This window comes from Podarcis muralis, chromosome 15 (assembly GCF_964188315.1).
Source record: "Podarcis muralis chromosome 15, rPodMur119.hap1.1, whole genome shotgun sequence".
Classification (NCBI taxonomy): Eukaryota; Metazoa; Chordata; class Lepidosauria; order Squamata; family Lacertidae; genus Podarcis; species Podarcis muralis.
This window is the reverse complement of record NC_135669.1, coordinates 23,198,547-23,220,550: the sequence shown is the minus strand read 5'-3', so window position 1 is coordinate 23,220,550 and position 22,004 is coordinate 23,198,547. Positions and strand designations below refer to the sequence as shown.

Genomic DNA, 22,004 nt, shown 5'->3' with positions numbered 1-22,004 from the left:
ACCTGGAGTCAGCACTACAGGAGTCAGCCTGATGCTGCTGGGAAATCAACCGCAACAGCTGTTCAATGGCATTCAGATGGACTGAGGTTTTGGGCCTACGTCTTGGAAGATGGAGACCCATGCCGCCATCATTGCCAATAGGTAGACCAAACTATGCTGCAGTCCCAGCCAGTATGAAAAAAGGTCAGGGCTGATGAGAGTTGTAGTCTAACAATATCTGAAGGGTCAAATGTCATGGAAAGCTGGTCTAAATGCTGAGGTGGGAATGAGTGGGAGGAGTACCTCACTCCACATTCTCTCTTCTGGAAAGAGACATGTGAAATCATACCTGGGAAGGCCAACCCATAGCTTGTTCCACACTTAGATAAAGGTAAGGCTGCACTGAATGAGTGAAACCTCCTAATAGGGCTGGTGTGGCCAACATGGCACCCTCCAGATGTTTCAAACTGCAACTCTCATCAGCTCTGACCATTGGCCACAAAGGCTGGAGCACATGGGTGTTGTAGTCCAATAACATCCGGAGGGCGCCATGCTAGCTAACTCTGTATTAAGGTTCCTAGTCCTCAGCCAAACATCCCAAGACCTCCTTCTCTCCTCGAGTGTGCTGCGGACTGTCCATTTAGGCAGAGGGAAACCATCTTCCACCCTCCCCAGTGCAACTGAGAGCCCCTCCCATACCACAGTTGGTGGGGTCCTCATCAGATCCATCTTGGCAGTCGGCATCACCATCACACGCCCACCTCTGGGGGATGCAGTGCCCATTATGGCACTGGAAACTGGAGGCTTCGCAAGTGTGGTACACTGCTGAAAAGCAAAAACAGTGGAGACACCGTTGAGAGGTGACCTTAAGTGGTAAGAACACAGGAAGGTGTCTGACACCGACTCAAGAGCACTGGTCCATCTGGCTCAGTATTACCTACGCCCATCAGAAGCAGCTCTCCAGGGCTTCAGGAAGGAGTCTTTACCTGCCCTACATGAAGATGCCAGAATCAAATAACTGCACAATTGGAAGGGTCACCTAGTTCAACTCCCTGCAATGCAGGAAAAACAGTTAAGGACCCCTTGAAAGATGGCCATCCAACCTCTGTTGGAAAACCTCCATTGAAGGAGAGTCCACCACCTTCTGGAGGAGTCCACTGTTGGACAGCTCTTACAGTCAGAAGGTTCTTCCCAATGTTTAGTTGGAATCTCTTTTCTTGTGATTTGAATCTACTGGTTCAGGTCCTACCCTCAGGAGCAGCAGAAAACAAGCTTACTCCATCTTCCATGTGACAGCCTCTTCTGATATTGGAAGATGGCTATCATATCACCTCTCAGGTCTTCTCTTCTCCAGGCTAAACGTACCCAACTCCCTCAACCCACTTCTCATAAGATTTGGTTTCCAGACCCGAGGTTGATTACAAGGAAGCTTACAAGGATGTATTTTAAAAGTCTAACATTGCCACATTTCCCTTATTTCATGATTTTAAATCTTTGCTGGGGTTCTCTCATCAAAGAGTACTTTCCCAAACGTGGATCTTGGCATCCAGGAATACTCCTTTTATATACCCCCCCACACACACACTAAACCAACATATCTAAGGAGGCATGTTCAATAATGGAGAGGCTGAGCCAGCGCAAACTGCAACTCAGCAGGAGAAGAAAAATGTATCCTGTATATTGTGGGGTTTTGAGGTCTATATACTGAGACCTTTAGCAGGTGCCACAGGAGGAAGGCACAAGGCTGGGTTAAGGAAGCAAAAGCTGATGAGCTTTTAGGATTTCATATTGTCAGTGAAAAAAATACATTGCCAATATAGAAAAATATATTGCCAGGACTCTATTTATCAAGAAAGGAAGTAACGTTTGCCATAATTGAATTGCACGCTACTTACTGCCAACATGCAAGTGACGTGCTTCCTGATATTCTAAGCTGCTATGCTCTTCCGGCAGTAATATTCTATTAAGAATCACTGTGAAATGCAATTATTTTTGATAAGAGGCATGAATTCAGCCTGCACAGCCGCTAGATGAGCTGCTTCTAAAATAACTGCTATCCTCAGATAATTTCAAGCCAGGCCTTAACAAAATAACATTCCTCAATAACAACGGTCTTTTCAGAGTGGGCTGCTGTCCTATCACTCTTGAAAACTCGCAAGAAAGATAAGCCACTGCAATGTTATGTATGTCCCTCGAGGAGTACCTATGCCGTGAGAATACCAGCTGCTCCATCCTGACAGCCCTCAGGGACGTGAAGACAAATACAGTCAAGTGAGAGCCAATAAAATATCTGTGTTCAATTCCAAATGGTGGTTTCGACCTACAGAGCCTTAAAATATCAGGCTTCGGGCCCTGATATCTCAAGGATCAGCTCTCCCCAGATGAACCAACCTGGACCCTGTGATCATAATCCGTGGTCCATCTCAGTGTGCCACCTCCACGGCATGGCAACATGAGAAGGGCCTTTTCAGTGGTGGCTCCCTGCTTGTGGAATGCTCTTCCCTAGCTGGCTCAACTGGTGCCATCTTTATCTATGTTTATGTGCCAGGCAAAAGCTTTCCTCAGGAATTTGGCCCTGAATTTGAAGCACCTTGTGGCCTCTTTTAGTGGGGCAGGATCTCTTAAGACCTGTCTTTCATTTGCACAGACCGTGTTTCTTAGGTTTTTATTGGTTTCGTTTGTTGAAATTGGTTTTGGTATTTTCTATTGTAAGTCGCTTTGGGTGACTTTCGAGAGGGAAGTGACTAGTAAATAGAAATTGTAACAGCTAAGCAACATTGTGAGGAGCGACCACAGTTCTGTGACGGGGCACTCAGTTTGTTATGTATGCAGGTTCTTCAAAAGCGGGAAACTCTGAGGTTTCAAAGGAAGACTTTGTCCCTCCTTTCCCACAGAGGCCACAGTTCGCTTCCTCCCTTGGTTCAGAGCATACCTACTTAGACACAGCTCTTCGCCTGTCTCTCTCCTTCCCTCAGGCTTTTAAGTTATTTTCTTCCCTCCCTCTTCCTTCCAGCTGTGCCCCAATTCACCAGCATCAAATACAAAAAGCAAAAGCAGCCTATCTCCTCAGCCTCCTCTTTCCCCTCAGAGCTTATCTTTTTCCTGCCCTTTCCCCCCTTAACGCCTTCATGGCAAAAACAGTGAGGAAAACATCAAGGCACTGATTTCATGGGGGGGGGGGCAAAGGGGAATTATTTTGCTGCTGAGGGGGAAGATTCACTCTCTTCACTGGCAAGAGACTGATAATTCCGTTCCTGAATTCTAATTTCTCCCCTCTTGTGTAGAAGTCAAGAGGTGTGCAGAACAAGTTTGTTGGTTTTTTTTGTGTGTGTGTGTGTGCAGAATATTTTTTAATCCTGGGGCTAGAATTCAGTGCTTAAATCCTGGCAAATTTGCTCTGAATAAGTGTTACCATTCCTTCTTCTTCTTCTTACAAACAATTCTGTTTTCTCCTCTCCATAATTTCCTTGGACATGCATAGGGACATGTCCTTCCTAAGGGATGTATCATTAGTTTTAATATTTATGAACTGCCTCTCTGCCCAAAGACTTTAGGCAAGGTGCATCTCTGATAATAAAAACGTTACATTTCCTCAAAAGTTGCCAACCAATTTAAAACACTGCAGGCAAAGATAGAAGAACAGAATTGATGGGGGTGGGGGGTGGGGAGGACAACTGCGGTTGAACAGCATCAAAAATGACAAAAAAAGTGGTGCCACTGATTATTTTTTAAATAAATAGTAACTTGGATAAAATATACCAGGGTGAGAATTAGTTGTAGTATTTGTAGTCTACTGTGTTATTGACATACTTTCCCGCCTCATAATATGTTTAGAATGAGGTGCAGGGAATTTGTATTCAAAAAGAGAGGAAGAGGGAATTACAAGTTATTTTATTTAATTGTTAAACTTCTATCTCACAAAGGAGAGGGACAGCCTAAAGCCAAGGGAGAAAAATCAGTGTTTTGCCCCTGAAGATTACCCTCAAGTGCAAAATAATTCTCCAGTAAAAGGTAAAGGTAAAGGTACCCCTGCCCGTACAGGCCAGTCTTAACGGACTCTGGGGTTGTGCGCCCATCTCACTCAAGAGGCCGGGGGCCAGCGCTGTCCGGAGACACTTCCGGGTCACGTGGCCAGTGTGACAAAGCTGCATCTGGCGAGCCAGCACAGCACACGGAACGCCGTTTACCTTCCCGCTGGTAAGCGGTCCCTATTTATCTACTTGCACCCAGGGGTGCTTTCGAACTGCTAGGTTGGCAGGCGCTGGGACCGAGCAGCAGGAGCGCACCCCACCGCGGGGATTCGAACTGCCTAACTTTCGATCGGCAAGCCCTAGGCGCTGAGGCTTTTACCCACAGCGCCACCCGCGTCCCTAATTCTCCAGTAGCTTTTAACAAAACAAAACAAAAAAATGTGGTCAAACCAAAATGCTAAAGAATAATCAGGTCATTATCAACTCCCACCAAGGATTTATTGCTTGCATAAAATGGAGAAAAAGAGCTCACTAGTGCAGTTTGCTTCATCAGACCAGTCTCGGCAATCGTTATCCCCATCACACTTCCATGACAGGCGAACACACATCCCTGAGTTGCAGCTGAATTCATCCTCGCGGCACTGGTGGGTTTCTGCAAACACGGGGGCAGGAAAAAAAGACCCGGGGAAGGGAGTTTGAGAATTCAAATACAAAGTACTGAGCTATAGTGAAAGAATGGGTTTCTTATCCTAGTTATACCGTTTTCCTACTGATGGGGCAGCTGCTTGCAGGGACCAGGTAACACCGGTCCTAAAGGATCTCGACTGGCTCCCAGTACATTTCTGAGCACAATTCAACGTGTTGGTGCTGGCCTTTAAAGTCCTAAATGGCCTCAGCTCAGTATACCTGAAGGAGCATCTCCACCCTCATCATTCAACCCGGACACTGAGGTCCTCCTCCAAAGGTCTTCTGCTGGTTCCCTCACGGCAAGAAGTGAAGTTACAGGGAACCAGACAGAGCACCTTCTGTCTGAGGACATCTGAAGGCAGTCATGTATTGGGAACTTTTTAATGTTTGATGTTTTACTATGTTTTTATATATGCTGTAAGCCACTCAGAATGGCTGGGGAAACCCAGCCAGATGGGCAGAATATAAATATGAAAATAAATAAGTAAACAAACAAACAAACAAACAACAACACAGAGGCAAGGCAGCTGGGGGGCTAATGCCATTTTGCCTCTTTTTTCTGCTCCTTTAAGATGCGACAGCCACATGTTCACGGCAGCCACTTTGTGACTGGCGCCCACAGTGCGCTTTCCCAAAATTTCAAATTCTCCCACTGGCCCAAAAAGCGTTGGCAGACCCTGGGTTACACACTGCCTAAGCAGCAAATCCATCATCTGTGCACAGAGCCCCTGAGATGTACGGTGCTGGAACACTTACCGCAGTGGCTCTCGTCACTGTTGTCTCCACAATCATCCTCCAGGTCACACTTGTAGGACAGCGGTACACAGGTCCCCGACTCGTGGCACCGGAACTGAGTGTCAACATCACACACAGTGGTTGCTATTGGGAGGGGAGGAAAGAGCAATATTTGGAGAGCCTAAACGAGTCACCACGAGAGGCCAGCAGCTTTATTAAAATAAACCCAGGCAGAAGGAGCATGTTTCTCCTTAGGCTGGCAGATAGTGGGGAGCCATTCCATGTGGCCATCCTTAAAATTTCCCTGTCTGAACTGTGTCTTGGACATGCCATGATCTACAACGACTCTGTCCCCAATCTTGGCAGAGAGCCAGAGCAAAGTTGTAGCTGTGGGACCAGAAATTCAGTTACCATGGCCTGCAGGTAAAGGATTTCATTTGACCGGGTTCACAAAGACCTCAATTAGAACCCTGGAGAGCTGCTGCCTACCAGAGCTGGAAGACACAAACACCCCAAGCTACACTGGTGGTTCAACTTTTGCAGTCTGCAAATTCCAAATTGAGACAATTCCAAATTGAAGCAGACTTACCACTGCTTCAATATTTTTTTTAAAAAAAGAAATATCTCATTTTCTTTAAAAGTGCTCCTAAACTAAAAAAGAGACTACCCCATGTGGCCTAAGTCAGCCGTGTGTTCGGAGGCTGCAGCATGTCTGACTGGAAACTTAAAATGGTGACAGCACCCGAGTCCCCCTCTTGAAGACATCTGACTCCTTGTGTGCTGTGCATGAGATCTATGATGACAGGCCAGCAAGAGTTGCAGCAGCAACACTAACTATAAATATGCTCAGCAGAAGTCTAACCAGTGCTGAAGCAACATCCAATATTGCCTGTGCTGCTCGTCTGTGAGTTCCTGTCGTAACCTGAACTTTAAGACTCATTGAACAGTTCCTGGTAAGGCATCAAGGATATCAAGCCACACAACAGCGCTGGAAGAATTAGGACACTCAGCGCATAGAACTGCACCTGTATATATTACAGTGGACGCTCAGGTTGCGAATGTGATCTGTGCGGATGCACGTTCACAACCTGCAGCGTTTGCAACCCGCAGCGGCGCATCTGCGCACGTGCGGGTTGCAATTCAGCGCTTCTGCGCATGCACAAAGCACGATTTTGTACTTCTGCGCACGTGCAACCACCGAAACCCGGAAGTAACCCGTTCCAGTACTTCCAGGTTTCAGCGGGTCTGTGACCCGAAAAAACGCAACCTGAAGCGTCTGTAACCCGAGGTATGACTGTATATGTCTTTCCTGCTCCTCTCACACCTCCCTTTTCTCTTGCCCAAAATCAAAAAAGCTTCTCGAGAAAGGGAACTGTTTGGTGTATGCTCCCGTGCAAATCAACTTGAGGGAACCAGAGCGGCGACGTTGACTTACGGCAATTCTTCTCGTCGCTCATATCCCCGCAGTCGTTGTCGTTGTCGCACTGCCAAATGCTGTTGATGCAATTCCCGTTCGAACATCTGTACTGGTTGGAGAGACAGGTATTTTCTGGTACGCAGCGGCAGAGAGGGGCAGGTGAGGAAACCAGCACAGACAAACAAAAAATTAAAAGGAAAGTACAGCCAGGCTTCAATGAACAAGACAGTGTTAAGAAGCCAGGTCCCAGCACAGCATTAGCATGTCACATCCAAACCATACATTTAAAGCGCTGTCATGCCACTTTAACAGATGTAGCTTCCCCCAAAGGATTCTGGGAGCTGTGGTTTGTTAAGTATGCCAAGAGCTGCTAGGAGACCCCTATTCCCCTCACAGAGCTACAGTTCTCTAGTAGTTTGGGACTTTGGCTCCTCACTGTAGACAAGGGGCAGGTTTTAGCCCTGTAAGAGAAATAGCACAACTTAGGACCAGTTTACCTAAGAGTTGCCTTAGCCCAAATATGCCTACTCGACCGCTCTGATCTGCAGAACTGGCATGGCTACAGGTGCTGCATAATGCTCATTTCACATTTGTAAGGAATAAATCTTGTAGTGTGGCAGCACTCAAACTTTGGAACTTCCTGCCTACTGACATCAAGCAGTCGCCTTCACTGTACTCGTTTGGCGCCTGCTAAAAACATTTTTAGGAAAGCCTATCCAAGCCTCGGCCCAGTATACCTGAATGAGTGTCTCCACCCCCAGCCCGGACACTGAGGTCCAGCTCCGAGGGTCTTCTGGTGGTTCCCTCACTGCGAGAAGTGAAGCTACAGGGAACCAGGCAAAGGGCCTTCTCGGTAGTGGCACCCACCCTGTGGAACACCCTCGATCAGATGTCAAGGAAATAAAAAACCATCTGACTTTTAGAAGACATCTGAAGGCAGCACTGTTTAGAGAAGTTTTTAATATTTGATGTTTTATCGCTTTTTTATTTTATTTATTATTAATATTCTGTTGGGAGCCGCCCAGAGTGGCTGGGAAAACCTAGCCAAATGGATGGGGTATAAATAATAAATTATGATTATGATAGAAAGCTGTCAGGTGTTTTAAACTGCTTTTTAGCTTATTGTTTGATTTAATTGTTTCTGAAGGTTTTTTATTTTTTATTTTTTACTGCTAAATTGATCATTTTATTCTCTTCATAAACCTGTTTAAGGTTTGCTTGTTTTTTTTACCATTAAGAGGTATATACATTTTATGAAATAAATGAGTATGTATAGCACGCATTTATATCAGTTTCTGTACCACAGTAACTGTTATGTGTACTCTCCCGGGAAGCTCTAGGAATTGTAGTTTGACAGGCTTCCACAAAGCCCTAGCTTTGTGTTTTCTAAACTTGGGTCTCCAGCTGTTTTTCTGGACTGCAACTCCCATCATTCCTAGCTAGCAAGACCAATGGTAAGGGATGATGGGAACTGTAGTCCAACAAAAAGCTGGAGACCCAAGTTTGGGAAACACTGCCCTAGCTCTTCCTAACAGCTAACAGAACTACACTTCCCGGTTTCCCTTAAGAGAGAGTTACTGTTAATCCTGCAGTGCAGACATGCATGAACAGAAGAGATGCACACATCACATCAGAGTGTGGAGGTGTGCTTCTTACCTTCCTTTACACAGGTGCTGTTCTTCAAGAGATACCCAGGCGGGCAATCGCATTTCACTTCCCCAGATGGGAGCACATGGCTGGCAACTCCCTCGGGGCATTTACAGCTTCGGCTGTTGTTTGATTTTGGGAGGCACAAAAGGCTGCAAGGCTTAGAGATGCAAGCATTCTGCCCTGTCCAGAAGAAGGAGAGAGACACCTTGTAAAATCCTGCAGCTTCCAGAGATCTTCCTTCAGAATAAGCCATTAAGTCATGATTTTATTTCCATCAACAGTGGGAGGAAGCATTTGCAGCCCAGGGGCCACATTCCCTTTGGGGCAATCTTCCAGGGGCCACACGGGCAGCAAAAGTGGGCAGGACAATAAGTTTACCGTATTTTCCGGCGTATAAGACGACCCCCAACTTTTCCTGTTAATACAGAGTTTGGGATATACTCACCGTATAAGACTACCCCCGCCTGCAGCCAACTAGAGGCAGCCCCCCAACCTAAAGCCCACCAAGCACCACCCACCAAGTGCCGCCAGGGCAGAGCGCGCTCCCCTCCGCTGCCTCTGCCATCGCAGCAGCAGCAGCCCAAGGCGAGGCGAGCGAGCCCCGATCAGCCGTCCAGCAAAATGGCGGGCTGCGCTCACCGGCTGGTAGTTCTGGCAGTTGTGGGGATGCCCAGCTCCTTGGAGCCCTGGCTGAAGCAGCGCACCACTTTGCCGCGGGAAGGGGAGGCTACAGTGGTTGCTGCTGCTGCTTTGGGATAGCTGCCTGCTATCCGGCGATTCCCTTGGTGGCAGGGCGGGTGAGCGAGCGAGAAGGCAAGGGCTTGGAACGGAGTGGGTGGGAAGCCGCTGCCTGGCTGCCTCCCACACAGCCGTCACCACGCGGGTTAACTCTCTCCAGCCCGCAGCCGCTGCCTGGCTGCCTCTTGCGCAGCCGCCGCCACCTGCCACAACCATACCCAGCGTATAAGCCAACCCCGACTTTGGAGAAGATTTTCCGGGGTTCAAAAGTCATCTTATACACCAGAACATAAGGTACATTTTACCGTTGTGCAATAGGCTAGTTTCTACATACACAACCTTCTCTATCCTCCATCCAGGCATGCAAGATGGATTTTCGTAGTTCAAGGGCGCATTCCAGGAAGGTTAAAAACACTCAAGGAGGCTGCTGAGCAGGACTGGTGAGGGGTTTGGCAGAGGGAGAGTTCCGAGAGCCAGACTGAGAATTATGGAGGGCCACATTTGTCCCCCAGGCCTGCAATTCCCACCCCTGATTTAAATCAACAAGAGGCTTTCCTTTTCAAGCTTCCATAGCAATGCAGAAAAGAATTAAAATATTAACATCTCATCTGTAATGGGTATGAATACACACACACACATACTAAAACAATTACAGTGGTGCCCCGCAAGACGAATGCCTCGCAAGACAAAAAACTCGCTAGACGAAAGGGTTTTCCGTTTTTTTAGTCATTCTGCAAGACGAATTTCCATATGGGCTTGCTTCGCAAGACGAAACGCCTTGCGAGTTCTTGCGAGTTTGTTTCCTTTTTCTTAAAGCCGCTAAGCCATTAATAGCCGCTAAGCTGTTAATAGCCGTGCTTCGCAAGACGAAAAAACCGCAAGACGAAGAGACTCGCAGAACGGATTAATTTCGTCTTGCGAGGCACCACTGTACATAAATTGTGTGGAACCAAAACATTCTAATGGGGATTGTGCATCCTCAGCACTAACTGAATTCTGACTGACTGTGGGGAGGAGGAAGAAACCCTGGAGAAGAAGGAGGAAGGGAGAAAAACCCAAAGAGAAGGACTTCGCCCTGCAACTTTTTGTTGCAGGTCCAACCTCTGTACGCCAAGATTTTGTTTCTCTTATCAAGGGAGATCATGAAATGGAATGAACAGAACCATGCTCGTCAGCGGTCAAGAAATACCTGCTGTCTTTCCTCGGTAGAAGATCTTCATGTCCATCACACCATTGAGATGGTCAACCAACGTCTCCATTTTGGACCCGCTGTGTTTGGAGGCTCTGAAAATGCTCAGCTGCGACCAATCGTTCCAATAGATTTCATTCTGAAAAGCAAACCTCTTATCTTTTAAGCAATAACGTTTGATGAGAATCGCAACTGCAGATCAGCTAAAACACACACACACAAATGAAACCAAGCAAAGCAAGTACCATTTAGATAAATGAACGCAACAATAATCCTTAACGCTTATATTATGAATTTCATGTGTCACGTACATTCTCTCAGTTATCTTTAAAACAGCTCTGCTGTAAATCAGTGTTATTATCGCCATATTATAGATCGGGGACTGAGGCTTGGCTGAGGCTACCTTGCGAATTTGTGGGTGAGATGAGATTTGAGCCAAAGCCATCCCAGATCACTGCTTGTACACCGAACCACTACACTGTGCCATTTCATTCCATTGCACTACTCTTGAGACTGTAAGAGGGAGGGTTGTATCTCAGCAGCAGAGGGTCTGCTTTGTATGCAGAAGGTCCCAGGTTCAATCCATAAGGCAGATGGAGCAAGTTTGTTTTCTCCTGCTCCAGAAGGTAGGACCCAAACCAAAAGCTTCAAGCTATAACAAAGGAGATTCTAATGAAACAGTAGGTAGAACTTTATGATGGTCAGAGCTGTTTGATAGTGCCTTGGAAGGTGATGGACTCTCCTTCTTTGGAGGTTTTTAGGCAGAAGCTGAATAGTCTCGTCTGCCATGGATGCTTTAGTTGAGATTCCTGCATTGTAGGAGGTTGGACTAAATGAGGGGTCCCTTCCAACTCTATGATTTGATGTCCCGGGTCCAATCCCTGGCATTTCCAGGTAGGCCTGAGTGCGAATCCTGTTTCAAATCCTGCAGAGAGATGCTGCCAGTCAGCCAGGACCAGGCATAAACAAACTCCGGCTTTCCAGATGTTTGGGACTACAATTCCCATCATCCCTAGCTAACAGGACCAGTGGCCAGGGATGATGGGAATTGTAGTCCCAAACATCTGGAGGGCCGGATTTTTACCTATGCCTGGCCTGGACGATACTGAGCTAGAGGGACCAACAGTCAGACTCGGTGTAAGGCAGCTTCCTATGTCCTTCTGGGATTCCTCCTTTCTCAAAATAATTAAACACGTTGTCGAGCTGGCTGCTCCAGAACTAGTCAGGGCCATGGCAGCCCCCAATCCAAAGCAATCAATTATTGTTCCATTATCCCCTCCCCGACTCCATCTAATACGGCCTTTGCAAATGTGATGCCCTCCAGATGTTAACTAATCCAAGGAATCGCAGAATCGTTCAATGCGAACAGAGCTGGAGGTCAGCTAGTCTACAAACACAAATACATCCAGCAGGCATGGCCAAACTGGGCCCTCCAGCTGTTTTGGGACTACAACTCCCATCATCCCTAGCTAACAAGACCAGTGGTCAGAGATGATGGGAATTGTAGCCCCAAAACAGCTGGAGGGCCATGTTAGGCCATGCCTGCACTAATGTAAGCCCTGCAATGCAGGAAAAAAGAGAAGAAGAGTTTGGATTTGATATCCCGCTTTATCACTACCCTAAGGAGTCTCAAAGCAGCTAACAATCTCCTTTCCCTTCCTCCCCCACAACAAACATTCTGTGAGGTGAGTGGGGCTGAGAGACTTCAGAGAAGTGTGACTGGCCCAAGGTCACCCAGCAGCTGCATGTGGAGGAGCGGGGAAGCGAACCCAGTTCACCAGATTACGAGTCCACCGCTCTTAACCACTACACCACACAATTAAGGGTGTCTTCAATCACACTGTTTTGCTTTTGTTTTTTTATTTCAACATTTGCACACTACCTCTCGGGGCAAGTCAGCTCAAAAAGCAGCTCAAAACAGACTTAAAGCCGTACAATTCAAAGCAGCATCAATGCAAAGGAAGAAAGTGTGAGGTATTTACAATGCAGTCGAACCAACGGTGCATGTGATGCTTCCTTTTAAGCTGCAAAGGGATTGCACTCTGCTGAACTCACAAACGTGAGAAAGGAAGCATAATATCAAATAAATATATCGTCTCCTAGAATCTATACACGTCCCTACAAAAAGGCCTCGGCTCAGCAATGCAAGCACATGCCTTGTGAGTGGAAGGGTCCCTGGGTCTGCCCCCAGCATCTCCAGTTAAAAAGAACCCAGAAATGGCTGGTGGAAGAGACTCTCCAATGGGAACCCTGGAGAGCTGTTGCCAATCACAGCAGGCAACAGTGGGCAAGATGAGGTGGTATAAGGCAGTTTTTCCATATGCAAACAGAGGAGGAATTTCGACACCAAAGCTTCCTGCTGTTATGGAGCAGGCAGGACCAAAACTGAGGAGGAGGAGGAGGAGGAGGAGGAGGAGGAAGGGAGGTTCTTCCCACTATAAGGGGCAAAGCTGTACCTAATTTGCACATCCCTCCTCTATATTGATAGAGAAATCAGGACTGTGATGCTTTCACTAGACAAGCTCTGCAAAAAAAAAAAAAAAAAAAACCTCACCCCAAAAACCTCCGCAGATATTCTTGTTTAACAAGCAATATAATTGTCATATATTACTCTCAGTTCTCGCTGTGCTTGCAAGGACATCCTGTACAGAAGGACATCTTTTCTTTATCAGGTTGCCAGGGGCAACCCCATAACCTTGATCTGGACAAGGGTACCCAGAGGGGGATTGGAAACTGGCTGACTGGAATGTAACTTTTATGGCTTGTACACAAACATTAAACGCTTTCTGTATCTATCCTGGGATCAATTAGTCCACCCTAACTGATTTCAGCAATAGCATTAAGGTTGTTAGTTATACCAAGAGAGTGGTGTGGGTTTCTCTGGGAGTGCCGTGTCAATGCACCTTCCTTCCCATCAGGGCCAGCCTGGAACCAGAAGTATAATAATAATAATAATTTATTATTTATACCCCGCCCATCTGGCTGGACTTCCCCAGCCACTCTGGGCGGCTTCCAACAAAACACTAAAATACAATAACCTATTAAACATTAAAAGCTTCCCTAAACAGGGCTGCCTTCAGATGTCTTCTAAAAGTTTGGTAGTTATTTTTCTCTTTGACATCTGATGGGAGGGCGTTCCACAGGGTGGGTGCCACTACCGAGAAGGCCCTCTGCCTGGTTCCCTGTAACTTGGCTTCTCTTAGTGAGGGAACTGCCAGAAGGCCCTCGGCGCTGGACCTCAGTGTCTGGGCAGAACAATGGAGGTGGAGACGGTCCTTCAGGTATACTGGACTGAGTGGATGGATCTCTTCAGAGGAGGGTGAGGGGGGACCCCATCATGGGGGGTAGTCAACCAACAACTTCACCTCATCACCCCAGGATAATCTGCAAAACTGGCACCTATCCACATATTTTTATTCCCCTGCATTTGTAAGAAATGGATATTTTCGTGTGAAAGCACCCACACTTTGGAACTCCCTGCCTATTGACATCAACCAGGAATCCTCACTGTATTCTTCTCAGCACCTGCAAACAACATTTTTGCTCAGACAAGGCTCTCCAGATCTCTATAAGACCAACATATGTTTTAACCTGCTTTTAAGCTCAACTGCTGGTCTTAATTATATTTTGCTTTTTAAAAGGATCTGGTTTTTTTAAAAAACTGCACTTCTAGTGGGCACTTATTTTCATTTCTTTAGAAAACTGCTTGGATGTTTTACTTACAATCAAGTTTACTTACAATATGCATTTAGATGATAGATAGATGATGATAGATAGATAGATAGATGATAGATAGATAGATAGATAGATAGATAGATAGATAGATAGATGATAGATAGATAGATAGATAGATAGATAGGTAGGTAGATACCGTATTTTTCGTTCTATAGGACACACTTTTTCCCCTCCAAAAATTAAGGGGAAATGTGTGTGCGTCCTATAGAGCGAATGCAGGCTGCGCCGCTAAGCCCAAAGCCAGAACAGGGAGACGGAGCGCTCCGCAGTGCTCGCTGTTCTAGCTTGGGGATTTCTGCGTGCACAGCTTCTCCGGGGCAGCGGGGTGCCTTCACCCCGCTGTCCTGCAGAAGCTGCAAGGCTGCTCTGAAGCCAGAACAGCGAGACGGAGGGCTCCGTCTCGCTGTTCCAGCTTGGGGATTTCTGCGCGCACAGCTTCTCCAGGGCAGCGGGGTGCCTTCACCCCGCTATCCTGCAGAAGCTGCAAGGCTGTTCCCAGGCCAGAACAGCGAGACGGAGGGCTCCATCTCGCTGTTCTAGCTTGGGGATGGCTGTGCGCACAGCTTCTCCAGGGTAGCGGGCGCTGCGCTCCAAAGGCTTCAGGGATCTTTGAGGCTGGCAGTGGGGGAAAGCAGCGCTTCCCCCCACCACCAGCCCCACAAGCCTGGGTGAATGTACCTTGAACGTACCTTGTTTTAGAGGGGGAGAACATGAAGAAAAAAAATTCCCTGTTCTCCCCCCCTGTGGTCCAGTGCGTCCTATGGTCCAGTGCGTCCAATGGAGTGAAAAATATGGTAGATAGATAGGTGATAGATAATGCTGCATCATTCCATGAATTTGCACAACTGGGGAGACCCAAGCCCGCTCAGCTGGTCACACACCCAAAGCTCTAGAACTTCTGCCATCAATCCAAGGAGCAGAAGGCCAAACTAGACAGGAGAAAGGTGGCTCTACATTTAAGTTGCAGGTTTGTTTGTTTCTAAATGCAAATACTATCAGCCAGAGAGGGCAGATAATTAATGGTCTCAGGGCATGCATTGGGAGGGTGGGATTTTAATCCTTTCCTCCTCTGCTGTGGTCCAGAAGAAAATCTCTTATCTGAAGCTATTATATGGCTACGTTGCCACCAGAATCAGAGACAGAATGCCTCTGAATGCCAGTTGATTGGAAATATGCTAGCAGACTTCCTGGTGGCATTGGGTTGGCCACTGCTGAGAACAGGATGCTCAGCTAGATGGACCAAGGTTCTTCTTACATCCTTATGTATTAGGAGGAAAATTCACTGTTGGTGCCATGTGTATTTTGATTCAAGAAACGGTGCCACGTCTGAACTAGAAGGCACAGACTTGTAGCTGCCTTGTTCTGACCATTGGCCCATCTAGCATTGTCTGCACTGACTGATGGCAGCTCTCCAGGGTTTCAGAGAGGGGGCATTTCCAGCTCTGCTCCGAGATGCAGAAGATTGAACCTGGGACTTTCTGCACGCAAGGTAGATTGCTGAGCTGGGCCCTTCCCCTAACTTCAGCTCCCATCAGCCCCAGCTCAGCATGCTGGGAGATGTAGTCCAACAACATCCAAAGGGCTACAGGATCCCCATCCCATCTCCAGCCCAAGATTTTGGTCCAAGAGAGAGAAACATGTTGGAGGGATAAAAAACGAGAGCTTTAAATGAAGGGATACCTTAAAAACAGCGATGGCGTAAGGATGCGGGAGGCTGTCCAGGATTACCGATCTCTGCAAGCCGTTGAAATCGATGCGCTCGATTCTGTCCATATAGGCTTCCGTCCAGTAGATCCAGTGATCATCCACCGAAATGCCATTTGGCCACCTCACTCCCTCAGAGACAACGCAAGTCGGGGAAGAGCCATCCATCTCACTGCGGTAAATGCCAGGCTTGGAGTCCCCCCAGTCTGTCCAGAACATCAGCCTGAGAAGGCAAATTATGGATGTTACAAGGGAATTATTGCTCTTCAGCACGTCCCTGGAGCAACAATAAGGAACTGCCTTACACCAAGTCAGACCTTCAGTACACATCAGGGACAGGGATCCTGTGACTTTCCAGCGGCTGTTGGACTACAACTCCCATCATCCAAGATCACTGGCCATGCGGGCCAGGAGTGATGGGAAATGGAGTCCACTAATGGGCTACACTGACTGGCAGCAACAGTCAGACAGGGGCCTTTCCTAACCCTGCCTGGAGAGTCCAGGGACTGCACATGTATTAAATGCAAGTGCCCCATTACTGAACATCATCCCTTCCCTGAATTTAGGACAAGGTCTCTCCTCCTGGTCAACAGACAGGACTAACTTCCAACTTCACTCGAGGGAGTGGTTTTCCCTGCCTTTCCAAAACAACCCTGTCTCTTGGGCAAGGAGTAGCATCTGTTCAAGGGTCTGAGAGCTCCATGCTTTTTCTCTGTGCTGAGACTTCCCTCTGGACACAGTGAGAAAACTGTACTCCCCATTTCCAAAAGCATTACTTTACACTCTGCATAAATGAGTTTCACTCCATGGTTACACAATCAATCAATCCAAATCTCTTTATTAAGGTCAATGAATGGCTGTTGTGGTTGGCGTCTGTCTCAAGGGACAATGGAGTGCGCCTTTGGGGGTGAAGTCAAACCACTGCATTAGCAGAACCGAAGTGACCTCCCTAGGGCGCAAGCTTGGGCAGTGTGTATGGAGGTCTTGGACTGCACAGATGATGTAGTCCAAAGGAAAGCAGAGTAATAAGTTTGGCTCCAGCCGGGCTGCAGGAGTTGCCAATAAGAGGCGTACCATCAACCATCTTTGGGACTCCACTACAAATTTGTGTAGGGTTTACTCCTTAGCCTTTTCTTTCCCCAAAGATATCTTGCAAGGCAGTGGAGGGTTTAGGATCAGAGCTTTCCATCTTCTAGATGAGCTACCTTCCTAGGTTGATGAGCCCCATCTTCCCCCCTCTGCCCTCTAGAGCATGGGGAGAAACAGTCTTCTTGGCGGTTGGTCAAGAGACTATTGGTCTTGTCCACTCAATCTGCCAGAGCCTGTCTTCGCATGCGGGGGAAATCCCTAACTCACTGAGGGTTAGAGACCCATTGGCTACCCTCATCTGGTTTAGCTGGCCAGTTGAAGCCATTTCCTGGGGTGTGGCCGCTGTTGCATGTTGCCAGCTTTTAGGAGCCACAGGTGAGAGGTGAGTGCAGGGTGGGGACCAAAGATGGAAAAACTAACCCAGGAGTACAATGTGTCCCCCACGAGAGGTACTCCTCCTCCCCTGACTCTGCATAAAATGAACAGTATTCAAAAAGAAACTGTACAAATATATAAAGTAATTCCAAAAAAACCCAAAAGAATCATAACAATAACATCCCTACATGTTACCATATTACAGAAAAGGAGGTGTAGAAAAAAAAACCACCCAGCAAGTTTGCTAAAATTAGTATCTGGCAAGATTTTAAGTGCAGAAGCTTAATATTTAACCACCCTGAAAGAGGACGCATTAATTTCAGTCCTGCCCTTGCACCTTTCACCCTCCCAGCAGCCCTGTGGAGCTGGCCACCATTCCGCCCAGAGTCTTACAAATCTGGCTGCTAGTGTTTCCGACGTCTCACTTACCCTTCTTTAGGTACCAGAGTCAAGGCTCGTGGCCGTTCGAGCACAGAGGAATCCAACACCGTAAGTCTCAAGTCTCCGTCTGGGTTCGCGACCTAGTGTGACACCACAAAGAGGAGAAACAAGGAGCATATCTGGCTGTCATCATGGGCGGTGGCAGCAGAACTATTCCTGTACAGATTGGTCAACATTATACTTATTCCAAAGGCTTATAGCCAAGGATGTGGACCACTGTATTCAATGCACGTGTTCCTTTAGCAAAGGATTTACAATTGCACGACAGAAGTCACTCCAATCCTTCTTCCCCCCAACCTCAATCTGCTCCAGAAGGTTGCAGGTGTTGGAGATTCATTCCCCGTGTCTGCAGTCATGGGATTGCTGTCTATCACATGACGGTGTATGTTTACATTCCACAGTGTGGGAAGTGACGGAGACAGGATGTTTTGGTACTACTGTGTTTCGTGAAGTAGGACTATTGTCCTTTGTTCTCTCTCTTTTTGGTCTGATGAGAAAGAGGATGGAGCTAAGTCAGAATGCTCTGAGTGTATTATATGTAAATAAAAGTAGATTAGCCAAAATGTTGAGCTACTGAGTTTGTTACGAAACTGAATACTCTGCAGATCCCTAAGTGTGCTGATGTCTCCAAGGCATCGGCCGCTGTGATATTCAGGTTGGAGAAAGCTTTCGAAGCTCCTGAACGATCGACCAGGAGGGAGAGAACATGCCAGTCGGGCATGTGTCTCTACCAGGGTCCTACATGAGAGTAGGATGCTCCTAACCCCCCCCCCCAAAAAAAAAAACATATTTAGGGAGCACATGTGCAAATATGAATCCTTGCATTGACAGAATGAGGTTTGGCCCACGCACTTCACCAGCTTCATAAAGGAGGAAGATGGAGCTTTTCGTTGTTGTTGCTGAACAACTGGGAGCCAAATTGCTGCCAACTACTCAGAGATCTACTGGTAGCTCCGAATCCCATCTCTGCCCACCCCAGCCTTGTACTCCCAACCTGACCAAAGCAGGAAGCAGAAGGTTGTAACGCTGCCCTATGCCACTGGCTCTACTAAGATAGACAGATAGATAAACGCAAAGCAAAAGCCTGAACGCACTCTGTAAAAGCACAGCAAACAGCTTCCTGCCACTAACTTGGATTAATCTGCCCATTGATTCAGGCTTCTGGTCACCTGTATACCAAGCCTTATTGGGGCAAATGGGTTGGTTACCAGGAAGCAGCTGGAGAGAAGTGGTGGGTGGGGACTATCAGCTGACAGATGTGCCAAGGCTGACAGAGCGGTGATGGCAAACTATTTCCAACATCCAGGCTGTGGTAAATGCTCCTCATGTGGCCAAAACGGCCCTACTCATGAGCTTTACAGGACAACAACAAGATACATTCAGATACATGGCTCGCAGGAGGGAAAGAAGAACTTAATTTTCCCTTAGGGTCAACCTATGTTCTGCCTAGTCTGCCTTCTCGGGCCTGGTGTCCTCCAGGTGTTTTGGACTACAACTCCCATCAGCGCTGCCAAGCATGGTCAATGGCTAGGCATGATAGAAAACAGAACCCCGTGGCTCTGTGCACAGATGTGCCGAGTGGCGAGGGCAGTGAAGCTTCTGCAGTGGCCCTGCCTGTCTTGGCTGGCCGCTAGCTCTCCTTGACAGGAAGGGCTATAAAAGCTTCAGGGTGGGACTCTGCCTGGACAGTAATAGTCTTTACTGGCTCTTGGCTTAATTTATTATTTTGACCTCCTGGGTTTGACCCTCCCAGCTTCCACTGAGCTCCAAGAGGTGTTGCTGCTTTGGGCAAGAACACATCCAGGTTGTGCAGAGATGCATACCTCGATTTTTGGAATGCCAGCGTTCACCCAGTACAGCAGCTGGCTGATGGGTTCAAAGGCCAACGCTTCGACAGTCTCCAGACCGGTGCTGACGATGATCTCCTGTCCCGAGCTCCCATTAAGACACAGGCGCTGAAAATAAATAAGAACAAGGAATCTAAAGCATCAATGAGTTCAATTCCTGTACAAGAACAGAGAAAATCAAAGGGGGACTGGAGATATAGAAAACAAGCACATCCCTGGGCACCTTGAATCAAGCATGGGAAAAACTTTTTTTCCATCTGACACATGCTGGCGGTAGGTGAGGCAAATTTGAGCGCAGCAGTGAGTGTAAATTGCACCTTTGTATCATAGCCTAGTTTCCACAGACACCCTTTTCTTCTCAGGCAAGCAAGAAGCATCGTCTGGCTCAGCTGTGAGCGCTGCTAAGACTGACAGGGAACAAGGGCAGGGTCTTTTCGGTGCTGTCCCCTTCCCACCTTTAGAATTCTCTCCCCCAGGGAAATATGCACAGTCTTGCAATGGCTGGTTTTAATGTGCTGTGCTTGGAAAATGTTTCAGCTGCTGCTGGTTTGTAAAAAAAATACTGGTGTTTTTATGGGTTACAAAATGAAAAAAAAAATCTATAAACACACATATTTTGAAAATCAGGTCAAAAAACTATTTAAAGTCATTCAGTAAAGTTTTTGCCTGGCTTGGATGTGTCCTTGAACTCCGATCTTGTCTCTTGCTTGCTTGGACGGAGGGACATGTGAATGTGTCTATAAAGTACCTTAGTGTGCAAAGGTGAAATTTATATCCATTGCCCCACCCACTTTTGCCTCTGGCCCTGGCCACCACTGGCATGTGGCCCCTGCAAGGCTGCCGAGAAGGGAATGTGGCCCTCAGAATGAAATAGGCTCCCTATGATATCTAACTCATTTTTAAGAGCGTTGGATAGCTCCATTGGTTAGAGAGTGGCACTGACAATACCAAGGTTGCAGGTTCGATTCCCGTAAGGCAGTGTTCCCCAACCTTGGGCCTCCAGTTGTTTTTGGACTACAATTCCCATCATCCTTGACCACTGGTCTTGCTAGCGAGGGATGATGGGAGTTGTAGTCCAAAAACAGCTGGAGGCCCAAGGTTGGGGAACACTGCCGTAAGGGACAGATGCATGTTCCTGCATTGCAGGGGGTTGGCAAGATGATCCTCAGGGTCTCTTCCAACTCTATGATATCCCTGCATCTTTGTCCACCGTCTTTGATCCTTGACCAAAAGCGATAGCCTGTCCTAGGATGCCCTGTTCTCTAAAACAGCCCCCAACATTACGCCCTTGCTAATCCATACGGCTGCAACTCTCCTTGGGACTCCTAGACGACGCCACCTTTCTTCAAAAACTTTCACCAAAGAAGCTCAGAAGGCAAAACTCACCTGGATAATGTCCAGCGTCACGTCGGCCCAGTACAAGCAGTTGCGGTCATAATCAAAGTCAAGCGCCACCGCCCCTCGCAACCCCGTCAGCGGCAGCTCTTCGCTGATCCCAGAGGAGAGGTCGTATCGGTGGATGGAGTACCGTGTGGTGTAGAGAATGAATTCATTCTCCTCTGCAGACAAAGCAGACAAGAGAAGATTGGATGCAGCCTTTGGTCTCCACCTCCTCTGGCTAGAACAGTTGCTCTGGTTGGTGGTTCTAGTGGGGGCGGGAACTGTCTCCTTCCCACTTACCTGCTAATGGACATGGTACCGATTCCCCTTCCAGCCGAGCCTCGACGTCCCCCCCTGAGCAAGTGTCTCCAGAGATCTTGCGGTAACTAACACAGAAAAGTGAAGAGTGTTAATGCTGCAGTCCTGCTCTGTGTCCACTGATTGCACAGGCTCTCCTTATGTTCTTATCTAAGCACACTGACTAGGTAGCCAGTCCCACTTAGACCCATAGGAAGAACAAACCCATTTCCTCTTAAACCTGTTCCTTCTTCTGAATCCATCTGGAAAAAATGGCATCGTGAAGGGAACAGGTAAAGGTAAAGGACCCCTGGACGTTTAAGTCCAGTCAAAGGCGACTATGGGGTGCGGCACTCATCTCACTTTCAGGCCGAGGAAGCAGGCGTTTGTCCACAGACAGCTTTTCCAGGTCATGTGGCCAGCAGGGCTAAACCTCTTCTGGCGCAACGGAACACTGTGACGGAAACCAGAGTGCACAATAACACTGTTTACCTTCCCGCCACAGCGGTACCTATTTATCTACTTGCACTGTTGTGATTTCGAACTGCTAGGTTAGCAGGAGCTGGGACAGAGCAACAGGAGCTCACCCTATTACGGGGATTCGAACCGCTGTCCTTCTGATCAGCAAGCCCAGGAGGCTCAGTGGTTTAGACCACAGAGCCACCCACGTCCCTATCTTCATGAATACATGACCCACCTTTCACATATAACCAACTATCCTGCTTACATTGAGGTGGGCGACCTGTGGCCCTCCTGTGGCCTTTTGAGGG

General features: G+C 47.6%; 1 protein-coding gene across 1 annotated transcript in view; it reads right to left on the bottom strand.

Annotated features, from left to right (window-relative positions):
- SORL1 (sortilin related receptor 1) overlaps window positions 1-22,004 on the bottom strand; it is a 110,794-nt gene that overhangs the window by 28,908 nt on the left and 59,882 nt on the right. Inside the window, exons 16-26 of the mRNA XM_028707291.2 lie at window positions 21,238-21,323; window positions 20,944-21,116; window positions 19,534-19,665; window positions 17,699-17,790; window positions 15,782-16,028; window positions 10,367-10,505; window positions 8,446-8,619; window positions 6,808-6,921; window positions 5,394-5,516; window positions 4,483-4,602; window positions 679-804 (exon numbers count right to left, since the gene is read on the bottom strand). Coding sequence (XP_028563124.2) covers window positions 679-804; window positions 4,483-4,602; window positions 5,394-5,516; window positions 6,808-6,921; window positions 8,446-8,619; window positions 10,367-10,505; window positions 15,782-16,028; window positions 17,699-17,790; window positions 19,534-19,665; window positions 20,944-21,116; window positions 21,238-21,323 — 1,526 coding nt within the window. The remainder of the gene's footprint in view (window positions 1-678; window positions 805-4,482; window positions 4,603-5,393; window positions 5,517-6,807; window positions 6,922-8,445; window positions 8,620-10,366; window positions 10,506-15,781; window positions 16,029-17,698; window positions 17,791-19,533; window positions 19,666-20,943; window positions 21,117-21,237; window positions 21,324-22,004) is intronic.